The following is a 20,957-nucleotide window of genomic DNA, read 5'->3' as shown; positions in this document are numbered from 1 at the left end:
TATTAATTTTGCCTTTTCTTGTCGTTAGAAATTATTAATTAATTAGAAATTAATTATTATTATTATTAATTCGTCAATTATTGACGTCTGCGTCATTGTCGTTTCACGCATTTGGGCCTATCATTTTAAGATATTTTTCTGAAAGTTTATACGTATTGAATGCACGTAACCCGAATGTAGTAAATGGTTATAATTAATTAAATACATATCTACTTATACAAGTATGTAGTAATATCTAAATGTTACCTGATGGACAAGATTGCATTCAACGTCCACATTTGGCTGAGCACATGCTTAACTTCGGCATTTGATCAAGGTAATGACAACAAAGAATGCCAATTCTTTGTAAAAAAAAAGCTAAAGTCGGGTGTCCCGACTTTGAAATACTCTGTACATATGTTTAGAATAATTATAGAAATTAAAAAAGTAAGAGAAATAAAAAAAAAAATTGATCGATTTTACCTCTTTTGGTATTCGAACTCACGTAAACGTATAATTGCACATATGCAAAGCAATTGCGGCTATGTGAGTGTATGTATGTTTATGCGCGTCTATTCGTGTCTGTGTAAGCATTTTCGCAGTCAACCAAACAGCAACATCAACAACAGCAGCGGGCAGCGCTTGGGCAGCGCTTGAGCAGCGCTTCAGCAGCAAATATTTTTATGGCTATAATTTCTTGTTAAATCGGTCTATCATGATGAAACTTGGCGTACGGACACATAATTACTAACTGGGGGTATTTCCAAACGCGATTTGCGTTGGAGAGGGGGGAGGGAGGAAAATTCCAAAATACATATTTTCTGCGTATTCACATAAGGCATCTTGAACTAAAATTTGGTGTCCCTAGGTCTTATAGTCTCTTAGATATAGGCGATTATACGAATAGAAAATCGGGAAAACTCCCATAGGGGGGAAGTGGGGGGGAAAATCAATAAAGTAAAACAAACCGCGTACATGCATCTTTGTGCAAAATTTGGTGTCTCTAGCTCTTATAGTTTCTGAGATCCAGGTGTTCATACGGACAGACGGACAGACAGACATACAGGCCTAGATCGACTCGTCTTGTCATGCTGATCAAGAATATATATACTTTGTGGGGTCTGCCACGCCTCCTTCTGCCTGTTACATTTTTCAGCTCCCGCAAACCTAATATACTTCTGTACATTTTATGTATAAAAATTTATAATTGCCTGCTGAGTCCATATATGATTTTACTTCCAACCAAAACTTAACGGTGCTTTCAACATTTTGCCATTTTATGATATAAATATATATTATATACAACTATATAGATAGTTATTGATGTTGCGACGCGAATGAGTATATGACATCTCATCAGCGCGACGCAAACAAGCATTCAATAAAATAGCTTGGCAACACATATCATAAGTACACATAAACATGTACACCCATATTGTTTTAGCATAGATAATATTGGCACCATAGTCTGCACGAATTACAGGTGCATTGACACTAGCCAGCCAATATAAGCAATAGTAATAAGCAAGAATAAGACACATATTATTCTGCTACCTCAACATAAGTTGAGAGCGTTTTAGCTCCTGGTGCAGGAGTGGTTGGTACGACCGACACAGACAAGAGGGCAGGTATGTCTGCAGGTGTCTTAGGCAAACTGCAAGCATGACATGCAAGTAAAAGCTCTGGTTCTAAACACAATTGTGCCAGACCAACCGTCGACGACGATCACCAGAGATGAAGTATAAATTCCGATGGGTATAGAGTTAGCTGATCCTGAGTTCTACCGGTCCACTGAAATTGACTTGTTGATTGAAGCCGAATTTTACCACCGTCTGATGCACCCTCATCAGATACCACTAGGAATTGGCCAACCCATATTACAAAGTATTGCGCTCGGATGGATTGTGTTGGGACCAGTAAATGTGCGGGAACCATCCAAGACAGTCTGCGTTGGGGCTGTTACAAAGGGTCAATCAGGACAGGATGTCACAGTAGCAGAACATTCAGAGCAGTACTACAGAATGAATGATATCTCCACTAACCATCCCTAACCGAATCTATGAGCCACGCATCCTAAATAACGTGGATCGCTCTACCAGGAGCCGTCGCAAATCAAGACCGAAATCGACCAATAATGAACCTGCAAAGGATGACAACATGAGAGTCAGACTGACCGCATCAATCAGTTTATCACCCATAAGATGGATCAACGTAATGCTGTTGGTAGCCTTTATACTACTGCGTCAGCCAAGCATCCCAGCGTCAACGATACTCAGCTTCCAAATGCCCCTGGACTTTATTGTCAAGAACGGCCACAGCAGTGTCCCAATGGAAATTCGTTAGCTGCTATGAACTGTAACCGTTATGGCAAGACATGAAGATTGCCATGCAAGGCATTGAAATGTTACAGCGGTTATGTAAGGACACTTCGCACAAATGCCACTTATGTAAGTCGCTTCTCGTACTCCACCCACATGAAATGGATGCCCTCCGGCACAAGAAGGCACCTATAAAAGGAGGCAGGCAACGCAGATCCGAACAAGAGATCGATGGAAAAATTACCACCGGGCTATTTGAAGAGCGGGACACAATGTATACGGTACCCATGGCTAAGCCCATCATCCAGATTATGCTGTAGAAAAATCACATGAAAGACGCGGACTGAAGGCAAGCCTTGATTCAAGACAGCACGCTGAACATTGCACAACAGAACGAAATTGACAGCAATGCATGGCTAGAAGCAATTCGGACGCAGGTAAATGAAATCAGCAACGGAGAAGCTGACTACAAGGCGTTTGACTGGCAGTTCATAAACTTGAAGACAACATCTATCACCCCCATTGACCCTGCATTGTCACTAACCAGTTCACATTACTTCCTACCGGAGCACCCTACATTTACGTCGCAAGTACTAGAAGCATATCCGACCTGTGTATCCATCGACAAAGAAGAACCTAAAAGGCAATCGAGGTTTAGTAAGCAGTCACAACGAATAACGCAAAGTACAGACCAAGTTACCATGTTGATGCAGCAAGCACAACTCACCATTCTGGCAAATACACTACTTGAAGACATAAAGCCAGTTCCACTTAGTATCAGTCATCGCCACCATTGGCACCTACGTAAGCCTGATCATCTCGATCAAGTTGTGGCTCCGACATCAGCCACTGAGCAATACCAATACCGCCTCCAATCTGGCCTACACCGCAACCATGAAATCGGTATCACGTTCCAGACCGAGAAAACAAACAATCCGCATCAGCTATCGGAATTAATATAAGTAATCAAAGATTTAACACAATGACACCTATACATACATACCAGCTTACTTTCCCCAAACACTCACAAGAATTAGTAGAAGAACAAGCTTCAAAGAATTTTCTTCTGGAATAGGTAAGTCAATGCACAACACCAACCGCCGGCTAAATACTGACGCAACACTCTCAAAATGCATACATATAGCGATAGCACTTGCGATGTACGCATGCATACTAATTGCTATCGTGATATTGGAAGGTCAGCAACGCACTTGGCCAGTAGAAATATTGCTTAAACGGCACTACCGGTCGCCACAAATCGACACATGCAACTGTTCTCAAAGATAATATATAGATAGATAATATTGGCACCATAGTCTGCACGAATTACAGGTGCATTGACACTAGCCAGCCAACATAAGCAATAGCATAAGACCAACAATCAAGTCATAGCTTATGAGCCAAATTTGGCTGGCACCAGCATACTTAAGCTCATAATATATGCTTGGATTGTGAAACCGCCAACACATATAAATAGTAAATGTACATAATCATAAGCTAGTTTTAAGCATGGCTATATAAGCCATGATTTGTAAGAATACTGTTACTTTCGGTCAATACGGGAGCCGCTGATCTTTATCACGCCGACCACCACGTTGAACTACATGCTCCCAAGGATTTCCGGTATCCTTGGTCACTGCAAACGTCCTGCGTCGTTTCACTCAAGCGCAACCAGAACACCCGGTGCTACTCGCACCTACTGGACCACGAGGGTCCACTGAAGCAGCAGGGCCGCAAGTGCCTTTAATGAAACGGACCACGAGTGTCCACCCATATATCAAACCGGACCACTGGGATCCCGCCTTGATCAACAGAAGGACAACAAGCGTTCTTCAGCTTAACTCGTCAGGACCACAATCGTTAATTAATTAATAAAATTAAATATGAAATATTCAATACATGCAAACACACATAAGTGTTTATGTACAATTTTAACAGCATCCATTTTCATCAGAATCGCGTCTATGCGTGCTGGTATGCAGTATATGCCAAAGCATCAACAACAGCAGCTGCTGCATGCAGAGCTTGGTCAGAACTTGGGCAGAGATTGTATTAATGGCTATAACTTTCTTTATAAATGACCTATCGTAATGGCATACAGACACATAACCACTATATGGATGTATTTGCCAAATTTGAGTACAAAATTCTAAGAAATAGGGGAGTTATGGGAAAACACGAATTGGGGGGGGGGGGGGGGGGGTGCATCAGAAAAAAAACATGGATATCAAGTTTGGTTAAAATCGAACTTTTGGTTGTGCCAATCCATCGTGCTAGGAAAATCCTTCTGCTGGACTAATTATAAGTGCTGTATTATTTGATACGGTGGCGACTTCAAGCTCTTTATGCCGACCGGATTCCGAAGAACGGACTCCTCATTGCCACTCCAAAGACAAGCTGCTAGTTCTCCAATTATGTGTTAGGCACACCACTTTATGTTACCACTTCATCTTCGCCAGAAATTAATGTATGTATAAAAACAACACCTAATGAGATCCGGCGATGGAAGACCTAACAATTGTAGCCTGTGAGAAAATGGGGGTAGAGGGTCAGTTCTACTCCATCCAAGACCACGTAAGGCAAACAAAAGAAATTTCTTTTGAACAGATTCAATGCGATCTTTATGAATTGCATATTGCGGGCCCAAGCCTAGAGTGACTTTTGCTTTATTAACAATGGTGGAGATGTGATCGTTTGAACAAAGTTTAGCATCAAACAGTACACCTAAGTCGCTAACACTGTAAATCCATTCTAAAACTTACATTTAACAAAATTAAAGTTCAACAGATTCCGGGAACACCACAATTGGAGGGCATTGAGATCAAACTGTAAATGATCATGAAACTGAACACGAGGACACGAGAGTGATTTAAGGATGATGGAAGATCATTTATAAAAAGAGTAAGCAGCAGAGGACCTAAATGACTGTGGGACCACCTTTTGATAGTACGCGGTTAAAAATTACACGCTGTGTTCTGCCAAAAAATAAATAGATGTCCATACAATAAGATTTTTGGGAAATTCCAAACGCCCCAACTTGTGGATCAATAGCTCATGATTGACAGAATCAAAAGCTTTGCTAAAGTCAATGTAGACAACATCCGTCTGGCACTTAGCTAAAAACCCATTCAATACAAACGATGAGAACTCGAGGAGATTCGTTGAGGTAGAGCGGCGTTTCATAAATCCATGTTGGAACGAGGAAATTATGGACCTGCAATGATGTTGTAACTGGGGGGTCATCATTTTTTTTAGAGTTAACAAAAATTGCTTTGGGTCTTGAGTAAAATTAAGTCTGCATCGTGTTAAGTACTTGGCATAACATTGATTATTTTATATTAGAAACTGAGAACGAATTTGTAAAAATCGGAGTTGGACCTAAAGTTTTTAAAACGCTTATATAACCTGGACTTAATAGGCACACTACGCGATGGCCGTAGAGTACAAATAGGAAAGCAAGCGTCAAGCGCACAGTTAGGAGCACCATAAAATGTATGAATGAATACGTCCATATCGTTACACGCATATAAATGAGACCAGTCTAACAGTGCTAAAATATAATTCAATTTCATAAAATTAGCTTTTTTAAAGCATCATACCCGCGTGTTTTGGATACGAGGCACGGTGGAGCACATTTCAATATTAACAACCAACTCTATGTTGGATGATGAACATCTTCGGGAAGGAATAACGGCAGTGTTTAAACCCATATTTGACACATCATTTATGAACACAAGGTGTAGAAGTTTCTTTGTCGAGCTTAACACAGCATTAACTTGAAAAGGAGGTATATAAAGCATGCCATCTACAAATTGACAGACAGAAGAAGGAGTTAGGAAATATGCATCATCTAATACTGATACGTCAGGCAAGTCAAAATCACCAAAAACGGTCATATATAGTATAATCTACCTTTAAGCATACTGCATATGCGTTGTATTGCAGAACAGTGAAGAAGGTAAGTTTTATTATCGAATGCTGGTGGAATGTAAGAACAAGTGACAAATATAGAACAAGAGAGAACGCTACAGTCGAGCAAGCCCGACAGTGTACTACCCTGTACCCAGGTAAACTTCCGTCACTGAGTTATATGCACCCATAGCAGCAGCAAAAAGAGAAAAAAGAAGAGCGAACTTTTTGCTGCAGTTTGCAGTTTCAGAATATATATACTTTATTGGGTCAGAGATGCTTCCTTCTGCATGTTACATACTTTGCACAACCCGCAAATACAAGCTTTACGCATATAAATTCTATTGAAAATGGATTTTCAGTAAATATGATAACTTTTCCTACGAATGATGTACTGTTTGAGTAAAGCTTTTGATGTTTAGTGAGCAATCCCCGCATATTCTGATAATGAAATATCAGGGAAGAGGATCGATTTAGTTTTTTGGAGGAGGCGGAGCTGTGGAAAAATAGTTGGTATTTGCATTATTGCGTTTTTGGTGAATTTGTGATAAACATATGCTTTGGCCAAAAAGCAGGGTCAACGATTATTTTAAATATATTGTCAGGAACAGAAATTTTGAAAGAAGAAATGTTACGCTTATACTTAAACATGAATTTCGAAACCAATACATCATCAGCTAAGTAAGAAGGAACGTTTTGGAAAATGTACAGTGAGGATGCCATCAACTCTGAAACATCATGTTTTGCCGGGATACAAGGCACGAGTAGTACCAGGATCGTGAAGAGCAGAAAATGAAGTCGGGCGTCTTGGAGCAGCAGCGATGGGAACCGCCGCAGAACAGGCAGCGGTAATAGGAATATCCGCGATGGATATGGCTATAACTTTCTTGAGAATTGACCTATCATGATAGCATGGATACATAATCACAAACTGGATGTTTATGCAAAATTGGAGTTCAAAAGTCCAAGAATTACGGGAGTTATGAAAAACATGAATTGCGGGGGAGTGGGGGGGTGCATCAGAATAAAAGAGTAAACTTGACCCGCCTAGGGCTCAGGGGAACCTGGATACCCAGTTTGGTAATTCTAGCTCTTGTACCTTCTGAGATCCTTGCGCTCGTCTAGACGGACGGTGAGACGAACAGACGGACGGACATGACCATATCGACTCCGCTTGTCACTATGTAAGCACAGAACGGCTTACTCGCTCTATCTAACCGTTTCCGCGGGGAACTCGTACCACAGGAGTGGTACGTGGTCGATATTATTTGACTCAGCATACTGCTTAAATGCGTCTGCTATGAAAGCTGTGCTACAATCACTGGCAATACTGATTGGATTTACAAATACTTGGTCGGGTACAACCATACGAATTTGGTGAAATCATCCACTAGGCAAATATATACTTGTACTGCTTCGCAGTGGAGTCCAATGGGCCGAGATGATCCAAGTGCAGTGTGTGCACCGGAAGTACGCCTTTTTCGATTACATGCAGGAAACCTTCTTTCTTGCCAACCTTTTTGTTGTACACAATGCACTGCACACAATTATTTATGACATGCATAACTTTGTTCACTAGGTGGGGAATGTTATGCCCGTTCAGTATAATCTCCTTTTCCATAAGCTTTGGCACCACCAGCAAATCTACTCCATTCGCTACTTTAAATAACAAACTGACTTTTATTTTGAAGTCCTCATAAGGACAGATGGAGAGAATGTCAAAGATCGCCTTGACCATAGGATCCTTTTGTTGGGAAGCCCTTTTGCGGGCTGTTAGCTCCGAAGATACCATCATAACTTGCAGTGGGTAGCGGCTAAGACACTGTACATGCTTCAGACGCTATCCTGCATGGTGTTCTACGTTGCATTGGAAATTGTGCAAATACATGACCCATTGAGCACATCATTTTTGTTAAGGGTCTGCTTAAATGCAGCGCAGTCCGTAACCAGCTTTAAAGGCACGCCAAATAAATAATGGCGATATTTCTTAACTGCTAGAAATATTTACTTCGCCTCCTGTAAGTAGCTATGCTTGCGAGACTCGGCATCCGATGACTTCTTACTCCAGAACGAAACAGGGTGCAATTGACCATCAAACCATTGCATTAAAACCGTTGCAAAACCGTCCTTCGATGCGCCGGTATGCAATTCCGTTTTTGCCTCTCTGTTGTACAGTTGCAGTACGGGTTCTTCTGTGAGCGCCTGCTTTAAGTTACGAAAAGCCAGCAACTCGTCAGGTCCCATTTTGAAATATACATTTTTTCGCAACAAATCTGTGAGCGGCTTTGCTATCTGTGAGTACTTCTGTATGAATCTACGAATAAACCCTGTCAGACCAAGGAATGATTGTACTCCTCTGATATGTTTCGGAACTGGAAACTTGCTGACGGCATCTGTCTCGTCCTTGCCCGGATTAAGTCGTCCCTCTTCAACTGTGTGTCCCAAGAAATTGAGAATTGATGTTTGCAGAAAACGGCCTGCAATTTATTTGTAGAGCGTGTGCAGCTGCATTGTCAAATACTCATTGAATCTTGCTGAGACACTCCTCCGGCGATTCTGCATGTATTATTATGTCGTCCATATATAAATCCAGCACATCTTCGTTTGGTTAAACCTTGGAATACGTGGTGTACAAATCGTATAAAAACAGCTGGTGAATTACAAAAGCTAAAAGTGCTCTGTTGAATTGATAAAGTCCATCCTTAGTTACAAATGCGGTATACTTCTTGCTGTTTTCCTCGCCCAAGACGTGGAAGAAATCGTTCTCTAAATTCATTGTGGTGAAGGACCGAGCCTTCTGCAGCTTTTCCAAAACGTCATCAATGATGGGAACCGGAAAACAGTCCTTCAGCACCACCCGGAAGAAGAAGGGCGTATGATTTCTGGCTTGAGCCACTCATCAATTTGTTTTTTACTGCTTCAGCTTCAGCAAATGCAATACGACTTGGGGAGTGGTGAATCGGCATGATGTTTTCATCTGGAACGATTTTCAGCATGACATCGGTAGCAGTCACATTGTGTTCGGCTGGTTTGTAGCTCTCGATCATTGTGTGCCAGTCTGCGACTATAAAGAACTTTATGAATTGTTGGTCGATGAATTTGGAAAACAATATGTGTGCAGTGCCGATATACCCAAGGAGCTCCAAAGTCAAGATGCAGTGACTTTGGAGCTCCTTGGGTATATCGGCACTGCACACATATTGTTTTCCAAATTCATCGACCAACAATTCATAAAGTTCTTTATAGTCGCAGACTGTTGCCGATTCAAAAAAAAATTGAGCTCTACGTGTCATTTTGGAGCGCGCCTGTACATATTTTTGTTTCTCGTTAAGGCCGTAAGCATCGGCATTCATTTCGAAGTTGGCAAACCAATGCTGCACAGGTATGCTCCCGCCATCAAAATCCGGAATGATTTTAGTCAAATTATCGGCAACAATTCGGCAATCGCTCTGATTTTTCTCATCGACTTGGATTTTAAGCGTCAACAGCTGCACGAGTTGTTGCAACGTTGTATTGTTATCTGCTATTCCACTCTTCGTTTCTTTTCGGATTTTCTCGTACACTCGTTGACGTAGCATCTATTTCCTTTTGCAACTCTGAAACGAGTGGCGGCTTCTCGTTACTTTGCTTGATCGCTTGTTCGGCTTCGTGTATGTTACTCTTCATTCATCTGTCGAACTTAAGTGCTGCAAGAGTGTTCGGTTTCGCCGTTACAACTTTTATCGCTTCTCTTTTAGATCTCTTCACTGCCGGCTGTTGTTCTTTTTAACTGCATGAATTTTGTATGCATCTGTGGCGTACCAGAGAGACGCTCGATAGCTTTTCTGCTTGTTGCCAACTGTGCCTCTTTCTCAGTTGCGTTTTGACGGTCGTCGCGAAAGGTTGTGCTTACTGAGTGCGCGCATAGTCGCTAGAAATATTCGCTGATAAGCGAATAGCAGTAAACGGTGCCGAAAAGTAGTAAACAAGTTGTTTACTTGTAAACAAGTGACGTCATACTGCTGATAAGCAAGTAGCGGTGAACGGTGCCGCAACTCGTAAACAAGTTGTTTACGCGTTGTGCGAGTGCATGTGTACTGAGTGGAATTTTCCACTGTGAGAATAAACAGTTGCTGCTAAAGACGGTTATAAGATCGCTAGCAATAGTGAGAGACAACTGTGGCCTAATAATAGACTGGTGAAGTGGACGTATACTACGTCACAAAAGGAAGCCAGCAGCTGCCCAGTGACGTCATTTTGACGTCATTACGCGAGGTTTGAGCACTGTCTATGCCATAGCAGTGACACAAACCAAGCCAGGCTGCGCACTTGACCCGCTAGGTGGCGCTTTTCGGAACTTCGAAAGCTTTGTTAAAACAAAGCCAAACGAAGTTTCGATACAAGAGACGGCGTTTCTCGCCCGGTGAGTAAACAGTTGCTGATATATTGTTGAAATTTGGTTGACTGAAATGGGTGATGAGGAGTTTATGAAGAAGTACATAAGGGATGGCCTTCGGATGTATCTAGACATTGATGAGGAAAATAGGCGTGTGATGCGCCGCCTTTATGGTGCTGAGATGTACCGTGTACCCAAGGAATCTGACGTGTGCGAGGAGGATGTTGCTAAAATAATAGATGATGGAATATCAAGGAGTTTAAAAAAGTATGTAAGAGTTGATGATGCGGGTAAGGCGGAGTTGCGTCGGGAGTGGGGCTTTGATCCCCCTGCTGACGATGCCGCTGATTCAACCGATGTCCCTTTAGATGCGCAGGCCACCGACTCGGATCTGGATCCCGATCCAGATTCCGATCCGGTTGCCATGCCTGATGCCATTTCTGTAGATCCAGTGGAGAATATTCCTGATGCTCCAGACTCTGTTGAAGTTACTGCTGCCCCAGTTGTTCCGCGATGCTCCGCTGAGAGTATCGTGGCTGGTGGCAGTTCTGCCGTAATAGCAGAATTGTCGAACATCCAGTCAGCCGTTAGGAAGACTATTTTGTGCGCTGGCATGACGCCTAATGCCTCTGTAGGCATATTTGATGCGATAAGTAGGTACGATGAACTAGTTGCATACTTGGTAGTTAGGAATGCGGTGCTTGAGAGTGAGTTGGGCGCATCACCGGTGCACCCAATTCAACCTGTTGTATCCGCCCCTGTGGTGCAGGCCCCCATAGTACAGGCCCCTGTGGTACAGGCACCTGTAGTACTTACCCCTGTTGCTCCTCAGGCCGCCCCTGCTGCTCCACCACGGCCCAGCATTCCAGCTGAGTCGTGGGCGGAAGTGGTGACGAAAGCGGAGGACACTAGCGAGCCATTTAAGGAAGTTGCCAATAGGAAGAAAAAGAAGGTAGCACCTGTAGATGAAAAAGTCGTAGAGAACGAGCGGAACGAAAAAGTAGTCAATCCGGCCCAGTCGACAAGAAGAGAGGCTCCCGAGGTAGTTGTCTACGATGTAGACACATATGTTACAATAGAGGAGTTCTTTAAGGAGATGTACGAGCTGAATTTTAAGGAAGAGATGACATGGGAGGAATTTACAAGGGCTGTACATGTGACGAAGGCTGTTGGGTGGCACCAACAAACCAAGCCTAAGATAAATGTGACACTAGAAGTAGATGAGAAAACTGCTGCCATTTTTGATAGACAAGGAGGAATAATGGTGAAATGGATGTATTACCGATGCCGCCGATTGGTACGCACCTATGCGTGCCATCGGTGCGTTAGTTTCGACCATAAGGTGTCGCAATGTCGCTTCCAATCGGAGGTGTGCCGCCAGTGAGGCAAAACAGGACACGTCGCATCCAAGTGCAGTAATGCACTGCCGGACTGCCGCAACTGCCGCGTTAGGAAGCTCCCATCGGACCATTACATGATGTCAGAGAAGTGCCCCATTTATGGCGCACTTCTGAAAAGGGTGAACAATAGGTAGAAACTGATTAGGGGGCGCCGTTTCGCGTAATGACCACGCATTGCGCAAAATGGCTCCTAGCCGTAGGTAGTTTTACCCCCTGTGTGATGGCGGGGCTTAGAATACCATCTCAGTATGTCAACACTTGTCGTATGAGGCGACTAACGTAGACACTTTTGGTTAACCCATCCGTGCTGTCGGGCAAAAGGGCCAGGGCCTACCGAGTCCTACTCATACTTTGGTATGGGTTTAAGTTTCGGTACTACGGGTTCCAGTACTTAGAGTACTGGATTGAGGTTGGCGCCCTAGTGGCAGGATCGTAGTGGCTGTGGTTGTCACCTACATCGCGGGTAGAGTATTGGCTTCGGCCTTTATTTTGCGTGGAGTTGCGTTTTCCAACCGGGCGCTGCGACCCTGAGAGCAGCAGAGGTGCCTAGATACACTTCGCTCCTGATCCAAGGGGGGGATACATGTCCGACAAACATGCATCCCGAATTGGTACTGGCGAAGCTCCCACCGTATTTGCTGGTGGTTGTTAGCTGGGGCGACTGGTTTGGCGCATCGTACCAAAACCCGTGCACTATAGTCGGTCTTGTGTACATACACACTGTGTATGCAGTGTGTATGCACACTTGTCTGACTTTAGTGTTGTGGTAGTAAACCCTTTGTTGTGGTACACGCCACATTAAACAAATCGTGGAGAGATCCGTGACGAATGTGCCTCTTTCTATTGCGCGTTTGATTAATTGCTAATTGCTTCTGGACCCGTTATATTTCAAGGTCTCTTTACTGCTCTGTTTTAATCACGAGTTCGTTCGATTGTGTCCGTTAATTTAATTTTAGGACCTGCTTTATGCTGCCCGTCTACTGTGCTCCGCGTTTCCAATCACGAGTTCGAACGGTTGAGCCCGCAAATGTAAGATTACCGATAGGTTTAGTACCCAAATGTAATATTAAAGTTGTATTTTATTGGAATACTAGCAGGTATTGCCCGTCTTAACCCGGCTCAATATAATGTTTCCAATTGTATTTATTTTGTTCGTGCATAACCTACCCATATGTTTTCACCTTATAAGTTACCAGTAGGAAGGCATTTAAGGTATTTAAATGAACATTTTCTGTTCTTGACAAAAAATTGTTCAGTAGTCCGTTACATTTTTGTTCTTGCCAAACTATTTCGTTAAACGAACATGACCACTATAACTAATATTTTTTAAAGCTCGTTTTCCCCCCTTTGGAGCTAGAATTTTCCAAAAGCCTTTCTTAGTGTGTTCCTACACTATGATGGATACTATGAAAGGATACTTGAGTCCAAATTTCATCTTTTACCGTTTGGGCTGTGCGTTGATCACCAATTAGTCAGGACAAGCTGTTTTATATATAGAGATAACGCAACGTTTTAAGATAGACGATTTGCGAAAAAGGGAGAATAATTATAAGGGTATATCCTAATTTTAAATGCACATTTGAGCCTTTTCGTGCCATATTGAGTCAATACGGTCACGCACAAACTCGGAATATGAAACACGGCACTCGTGTCAATGCCGTGCAGCGATGAGCCACGATCAAAAAGCACTGACAATTCTCATCTCAATTTGCTAGAGTAAAACTTTCGATAGTTGAAGCCACCGATACCATCAAAATATCGAAGTTTGAATGCAATAAGCAGAATATTTAAATAACAAAATCTAATTATTTATTGACATCAATAAGAACAAATCATATACATACATACATCTGCCCGCAATGCGAAGCAGAATATGCGTAGCTCCGTTATTCAGTTTCTGCTTTACTATCGCTTACGCAGTCGTTGCCTAGCGACGGTAACTGTTAACTTTTGGCGTTTTGCCTTTGCAATTAACATTAAATGGTCACAACGAAAGAAGAAGAGCGAGCCAATGACTTGCAGTTGTTGTTGTTGTTTTGTATGTACATGCTACATACATATACAGGCATACATACATATGCTTGTATAGTACATATGTATGTATGCATGGGCACACATAGACACGAACTGTTGCTTGTTGTATGTATGTGTGAGTATGTGTATGTGATGTCCCCAACTATTTGATATTTGATAAGTATATGGCAAGTAAAAAACATATTGCTATATTTTAATCGTTGAATGCCAATTTGTTGATATAGTTATGTTGATTACATTACCCAAATTTGAAATCGATCGGACAAAATTTATAACACAAACTATTCATTTGAAAAAGTGAATAAATATAAAAACCCCAATAATAAAATTAAATGCGATATATCGAAAATATCGATACTTGTGTTGATATATCGTAATACATGTCGAATACAAATACATCGAAAAACATCGTTTGAGAGTTATTGATTATAATACTGTATTCGATTGTTCACTGTACACATACATACATACATACAAATGTATTTGTATGTGTACGGTAACTGTAAACTTTTGGCATTTTGCGTATGCAATTAACAGCCGTAAATGATCAAAACGAAAGAAGATTTGCGAGCCAATAACTTGTTGTTGTTGTTGTTCTAAAAATTTTGATTTGAAAACATAGAACACTATTTATTACAATTAAACAACAGTGTTCGATGGCCCACTGCATACACACAAACCTATATACATATGTATTTAAGAATGTATGTACATACATACTTATTGATGTACATATGTACATAATATACATACAGACGTATGTACATATGTATGAACGTATGTAATACATATGGTGCTGGTGTAATTCATAATGCGAAATTCTTTCTAAGGGGAGCAATGTCCCCCCTGCCCAACCTGCGTACGCCCTTGTAGTCCGTTGTCCTAAAAACCCCTTATGCCAAATGTACTAAACAAAGAAAAAATAACATAAAAATGTTTATGTTATAATGTTAATAATTTTTAATTAATTAACATTTCTTGCCCTGTCAGTGCAAGACGAATGTACTTTTGTACATACATATGTATGTATGTATGTACATACATGTGTACAAATTAACATTCACACATTAGTGTCTCACATTTTGCTTTGGCTACTTCAACCGTTTGCACGCAACTACACGAACAGCTGCTTGTATGTATGTTTGTGTGTGTGTATGTATACTTAGTTGTCCCCAACTGTTTGATATTTTGTATTGTTTGTTCTGCCTGCATTTGTAAAATGCATATTTTAAAAATCGTTAAATGCAAAGTTGTAATTTTAGTTACGTAGATTATATTACCCAAAATTGAAATCGATCTGACAAAATTTATAACACAAACTTTTCATTTGAAAAAATGAATAAATATTAAAACCCCATAATTCAAGCTCCAACACAAATTTTGAAAAACCGAGTATGCAGTTTTGTTTGTATTCTATTATAGATAAAAACCAAATTTAAAGTTGATCGATTCAGAAATGCAGAATTTTCAAACAAACTTTGGAGCTACTTTTCCCCTCTTTGGAGCTCGAATTTTTCAAAATTCCTTCTTAGTGCGCATCTACACCATGATAGGATACTTGAGCCCAAATTTCAGTTTCTTAGCTTTTACCGTTTGGGCTGTGGGGTGTTGATTGTGTTTCAATTTTTCCACGGAAAACCCCCCCTTTTTCATGCCCCAGGAAAAATGGTGAAAAACCAAGTATACAATTTTTCTTGTATTCTTTTTGAAAAGAAGGGATTTTGGAAAATTCGAGCTCCAAAGGGGGGAAAAGTAGCTCCAAAGTTTGTTTGAAAAATCCGCATTTTTCAACCAATCGACTTAAAACTTAGTTTCTAAAATCAATTAAAGAATACAAACAAAACTGCATACTCGGTTTTTTAAATTTTTTGTTGGAGCTTGAATTATTGGGGTTTTCTTGGGGCACAAAAGGAAACCGCGTCAACAGCCCACAGCCCACACGGTAAAAGCTAGAAAGGTGAAATTTGGGCTTAAGTATCCTATCAGGGTGTAGATGCGCACTAAGAAGGGATTTTGGAAAATTCTAGCTCCAAAGGGAGGAAAAGTAGCTCCAAAGTTTGTTTGAAAAATCCGCATTTTTCAACCGATCGACTTAAAACTTAGTTTCAATCAATCAATTAAAGAATACAAACAAAACTGCATACTTAGATTTTGGGCATGCTTTGTGTTAAAGCTTGAATTATTGGGGTTTTAATATTTATTCACTATTTTAAATGAAAAGTTTGTGTTATAAATTTAGTCCAATCGATTTAAAATTTGGGTAATGTAATCTACGTGTAGATTTAGCTACAACTTTGCATTCAAGGATTTTCAAAATATGCATTTTACAAAAGCAGGCAGAACAAACAATACAAAATATCAAACAGTTGGGGACAACTAAGTATACATACACACACATACAAACAGCTGTTCGTGTAGTTGCGTGCAAACGATTGAAATAGCCAAAGCAAAATGTGAGACACTAATGTGTGAATGTCCATACATATGTGTACATCTATGTATGTACATATGTATCTACATATGTATGTATGTACATTCGTCTTGCACTGACAGAGCAAGAAATGTTAATTAATTGAAAATTAAATAACATTTTTAAAAGTAATTTTTTCTTTGTTTAGTGCATTTGGCATTAGGGTTTTCATTAATAACTTTATGCAGCAACAACAAATATCAAATAGTTGGGGACATCACATACACACACTCACACACACAACAAGCAACAGTTCGTGTCTATGTGTGCGGTTCTCTACGTACGGTTGAAAAAATAAAGAAAAACATACATATATATGTATGTATGTATGCCTGTGTATGAATATAGCATGTACGTACATTCGTATTAATGTATACATTGGGCAATCGAACACAGTTGTTTGATTGTAAAAAAAAAATTGCTCTAAAAACAACAACAACTGCAAGTCATTGGCTCGCTCTTCTTCTTTCGTTTTGACCATTTATTGTTAATTGCAAAGGCTAAACGCCAAAAGTTTACAGTTACCGTCGCTAGGCAACGACTGCGTAAGCGATAGTAAAGCAGAAACTGAATAACGGAGCTACGCATATTCTGCTTCGCATTGCGGGCAGATGTATGTATGTATATGATTTGTTCTTATTGATCTCAATAAATAATTAGATTTTATTATTTAAATATTCTGCTTATTGCATTCAAACTTCGATATTTTGATGGTATCGGTGGCTTCAACTATCGAAAGTTTTACTCTAGCAAATTGAGATGAGAATTGTCAGTGCTTTTTGATCGTGGCTCATCGCTGCACGGCATTGACACGAGTGCCCTGTTTCATATTCCGAGTTTGTGCGTGACCGTATTGACTCAATATGGCACGAAAAGTCTCAAATGTGAATTTAAAATTAGGATATACCCTTATAATTATTCCCCTTTTTTGCACATAGTCTATCTTAAAACGTTGCGTTATCTCTATATATAAAACAGCTTGTCCTGACTAATTGGTGATCAACGCACAGCCCAAACGGTAAAAGATGAAATTTGGACTCAAGTATCCTTTCATAGTATCCTTCATAGTGTAGGAGCACACTAAGAATGGCTTTTGGAAAATTCTAGCTCCAAAGGGGGGAAAACGAGCTTTAAACAAGACAAGAGAACGCTACAGTCGAGCAAGCCCGACAGTAAAATAGCCTGTACTCTCCACAAAAAGGAAAAATTAAAAAAAAAAAAAAAATTAAATTATTAAAAAAAATGAATGAATTAATTAATTAAAATAATTAATTAAACTAAATTAGAATACATGTTTATGTTCAGTTTAAACAGCATACATTTACATCACGTACCTATGCGTGCTTATATGCGTGTATGTATGCAGCACAAAGTTAAACCAAAGCAGCAACAACAACAACAGCTGCAGGCAGCGCTGCCGACAGAGCTGCAGGCAGCGCATGAGCAGCGATTTTACTTATGGCTATAACTTTCTTCAGAATTGACCTATCATGATGAAATTTGGCACACTGACACATTAGTACTAACTGGATGTACCTACCAAAATTGATTTTTAAATTCCGAGAATTACGGAAGTTATAAGAAAAAATACGGGGGAGTGGGGGGTGTGGAGGCGTGGCAGACCCCACAAAGTATATATATTCTTGATCAGCATGACGAGACGAGTCGATCTAGCCCTGCCCGTCCGTATGAACACATGGATCTGAGAGACTATAAGAGATAGAGACACCAAATGTTGCACAAAGATGCCTTATGTGTGTATTCTATACGAGTTTGTTTTATTTTTTTTTGATTTACCCCCCCCCCCCCCCCCCCCGATTTTCGATTCGAATTATCACCCCCCTCTCCCATGCAAATCGCGATTTTCTCTCCCGTAATTCTTAGAATTTTGAACTACAATTTTGCAAGTACCCCCAGTTAGTAATTAGGAGTCCGTATGCCAAGATTCATCATGATAGACCGATTTAACAAGCCATAAAAATATTGACTGCTGCAGCGCTGCCTGCGGCTGTTGTTGATGCTGGTGCTTTGGTTGACTGCGAACATGCTTACACAGACACGAATATACGAGCATATACATACATACACTCACATAGACGCAAGTGTTTTGTATATGTGCAATTATACACCATTTACGTGAGTTCGAATACCGATATCGATAAAAAAATTTTTTTTTAATTTTCTCAATTTTTTTATACCCTGTACCCAAAGGGTAAAAGGGTATATTAGTTTTGTGCGAGTGCACATGGAACACACAGAAGGAGGCTTGGTAGACCCCACAAAGTATATATATTCTTGATCAGCATGACAGGCCGAGTCGATACAGCCATGTCCGTCTGTCCGTCTGTCTGTCTGTATGAACGCATCCTCCGAAAGTATAAGAGCTAGAATAACCAAACTTGGTATACAGATTCTCCTGAGACCTAGAAAGGACGAGTTTGTTCATTTTTTCTGATCCACCCCCCACTCCCCCCCTATTAACGATTTTCTATAACTCCCGTAATTCTTGGAATTTTGCACTAAAATTTGGTAGTCACATTAGGTTAGTAATTATATAACCGTATACCATTATTCATTATGATAGAATGATCGGAAAGAAAATTATAGCCATATAACCAGGCCCAATGCACACATACATACATATGTACAAGTACACAAACACGCATAAGGGACGATTCTGATGTAAATGTATGTATTCATGCATGGAATATTTTATATTTAATTAGTTAATATTTAGTTAATTAATTAAATTAATTTAGTTAATTAATTTGGTACAGGTTATTTAATAGTTGAGCCTGCTCGACTTTAGCATTCCTTTCTTGTTTATTTTCTATAATTATTGTAAACATATGTACAGATTATTTCAAAGGCGGGACACCCGACTTTAGCTTTTTTACTTTTTACTTTGGTGGGAGGGAAATTCCAAAATACACATTTTCTGCGTATTTACATAAGACATAAATTTGGTTTCCGTAGGTCTTATAGTCTCCGAGATATAGGCGATTATGCGAATGGAAAATCGGGAAAACCCCCATAGGGTGAAGTGGGGGGGGGGGGGGGGGAAATAAAAAAAAAATAAAACAAACTTGCACAGCGTACACACATAAGGCATCTTTGTGCAAAATTTGGTGTCTCTAGCCTCTTATAGTCTCGGAGATCCAGGTGTTCATACGGACAGACTGACAGGCGGACAGACAGACAGGGCTAGTCTGCCACGCCTCCTTCTGCCTGTTACATTTTTCAGCTCCCGCAAACCTAATATACTCTTGTTCATTTTATGTCATGAGTATAAAAAATATATACCTCCACAGCGGATATATAAAAGGCATTTGTTGGCAAAATTGCTAGCAATATCTATCTTTAGCTCTTATAGTCTCTGATAACTTTGGCGGCACTGTAAAAAGGACCAACTTTAACTAGTGATGTTACTGAAGTAACAGAAGTGAATACCAGCAGTTGAAGTAAAGCACAAAAAAACTATTATAGAGCTACGAAGCAAAAATAGGGGAAACATGTTCGCCAATTATTTTGGGATTTTCGGTATGCCCATTACTTACTTACCTCATATTTCGCTTCATCGCAGACACAACAATATTTCAGCGGCGGCGTCGAGGAGTTTAGCTCGTCAATTTCTTCCGGACAGATTCGCTTTGTTAAGAAGCCATCGTCAATAAACCAGACATCACGATGTTGTAATACGGCAGCCTTGATCAGAACGCAACCGCTCTCTGTTAACTTGGGTGCCACCCAGGATACCTGAATACGATTCTTTGGATTCGAGTTAGTATTTTCGACCATATTGTCGCAACCCAGGCTGAATTTAGTATCGGCATCGTTAAAGAGTTCAAAATGTCCTGTCCTGTCTAAATCACTTTCGTGTAATACATCGTCTTCGATCTCCACAACTAAGGTAAAACTGATGAATTTAAGGTTGTGTGGACAGGAGAGTGATACTAAAAAAAAGGGGTGGTGTATTTTGGTGTAAAATGTTGCTCAATCTTACCATTATATTTATGATCGGGAATGTATGTTGTAGGATTTCCATCTATAAGTATTTTAAAGTTGTCATCTACCGAAGAGCGCTCACCGCTGGCATGCACTGGAATGCGATTGCAACTACCTAGCACGTTATTCGGTAGCAAGCAAATCACAATAATTGTGAACATTGGCCACATTTTTCCAGAATAAGTAATCTACGTCTTGTCACTTAAGCGACCGAAAAACAATTAAAATTTTCTATGAAATTTGTATCGCTTTGTTGCCGAAATTGAGTGATTTATATTCTATTTAATCATTGATGTCGAATGATATCTTTTATTGTGTCTCAGACTGTCAAATGACACCGACGCCATCAAAAAGAGTCTTTAATTGAGTGTTCTTTGCATTTTCACTTAAAGAGTCACAATTCAATTTAAATACTTACATCATATGAATTAAAGTGTTCTTGTGCTTATGTCAACAAATTCATCTGT

General features: G+C 40.3%; 1 protein-coding gene across 1 annotated transcript in view; it reads right to left on the bottom strand.

The window, feature by feature from the left end:
* Window positions 1-20,660, bottom strand: part of LOC115624845 (spondin-1) — a 57,427-nt gene extending 36,767 nt beyond the window's left edge. The window contains exons 1-2 of the mRNA XM_030519689.1: window positions 20,489-20,660; window positions 20,047-20,438 (exon numbers count right to left, since the gene is read on the bottom strand). Coding sequence (XP_030375549.1) covers window positions 20,047-20,438; window positions 20,489-20,660 — 564 coding nt within the window. The remainder of the gene's footprint in view (window positions 1-20,046; window positions 20,439-20,488) is intronic.
* Window positions 20,661-20,957: the final 297 nt, after the last annotated feature.

Source organism: Scaptodrosophila lebanonensis, unplaced genomic scaffold, assembly GCF_003285725.1.
Source record: "Scaptodrosophila lebanonensis strain 11010-0011.00,11010-0021.00 unplaced genomic scaffold, SlebRS2 tig00000061-arrow-pilon, whole genome shotgun sequence".
Taxonomy (NCBI): Eukaryota; Metazoa; Arthropoda; class Insecta; order Diptera; family Drosophilidae; genus Scaptodrosophila; species Scaptodrosophila lebanonensis.
Note: the sequence above shows the minus strand (reverse complement) of the source record. Positions and strands in the feature narration are given on the sequence as shown.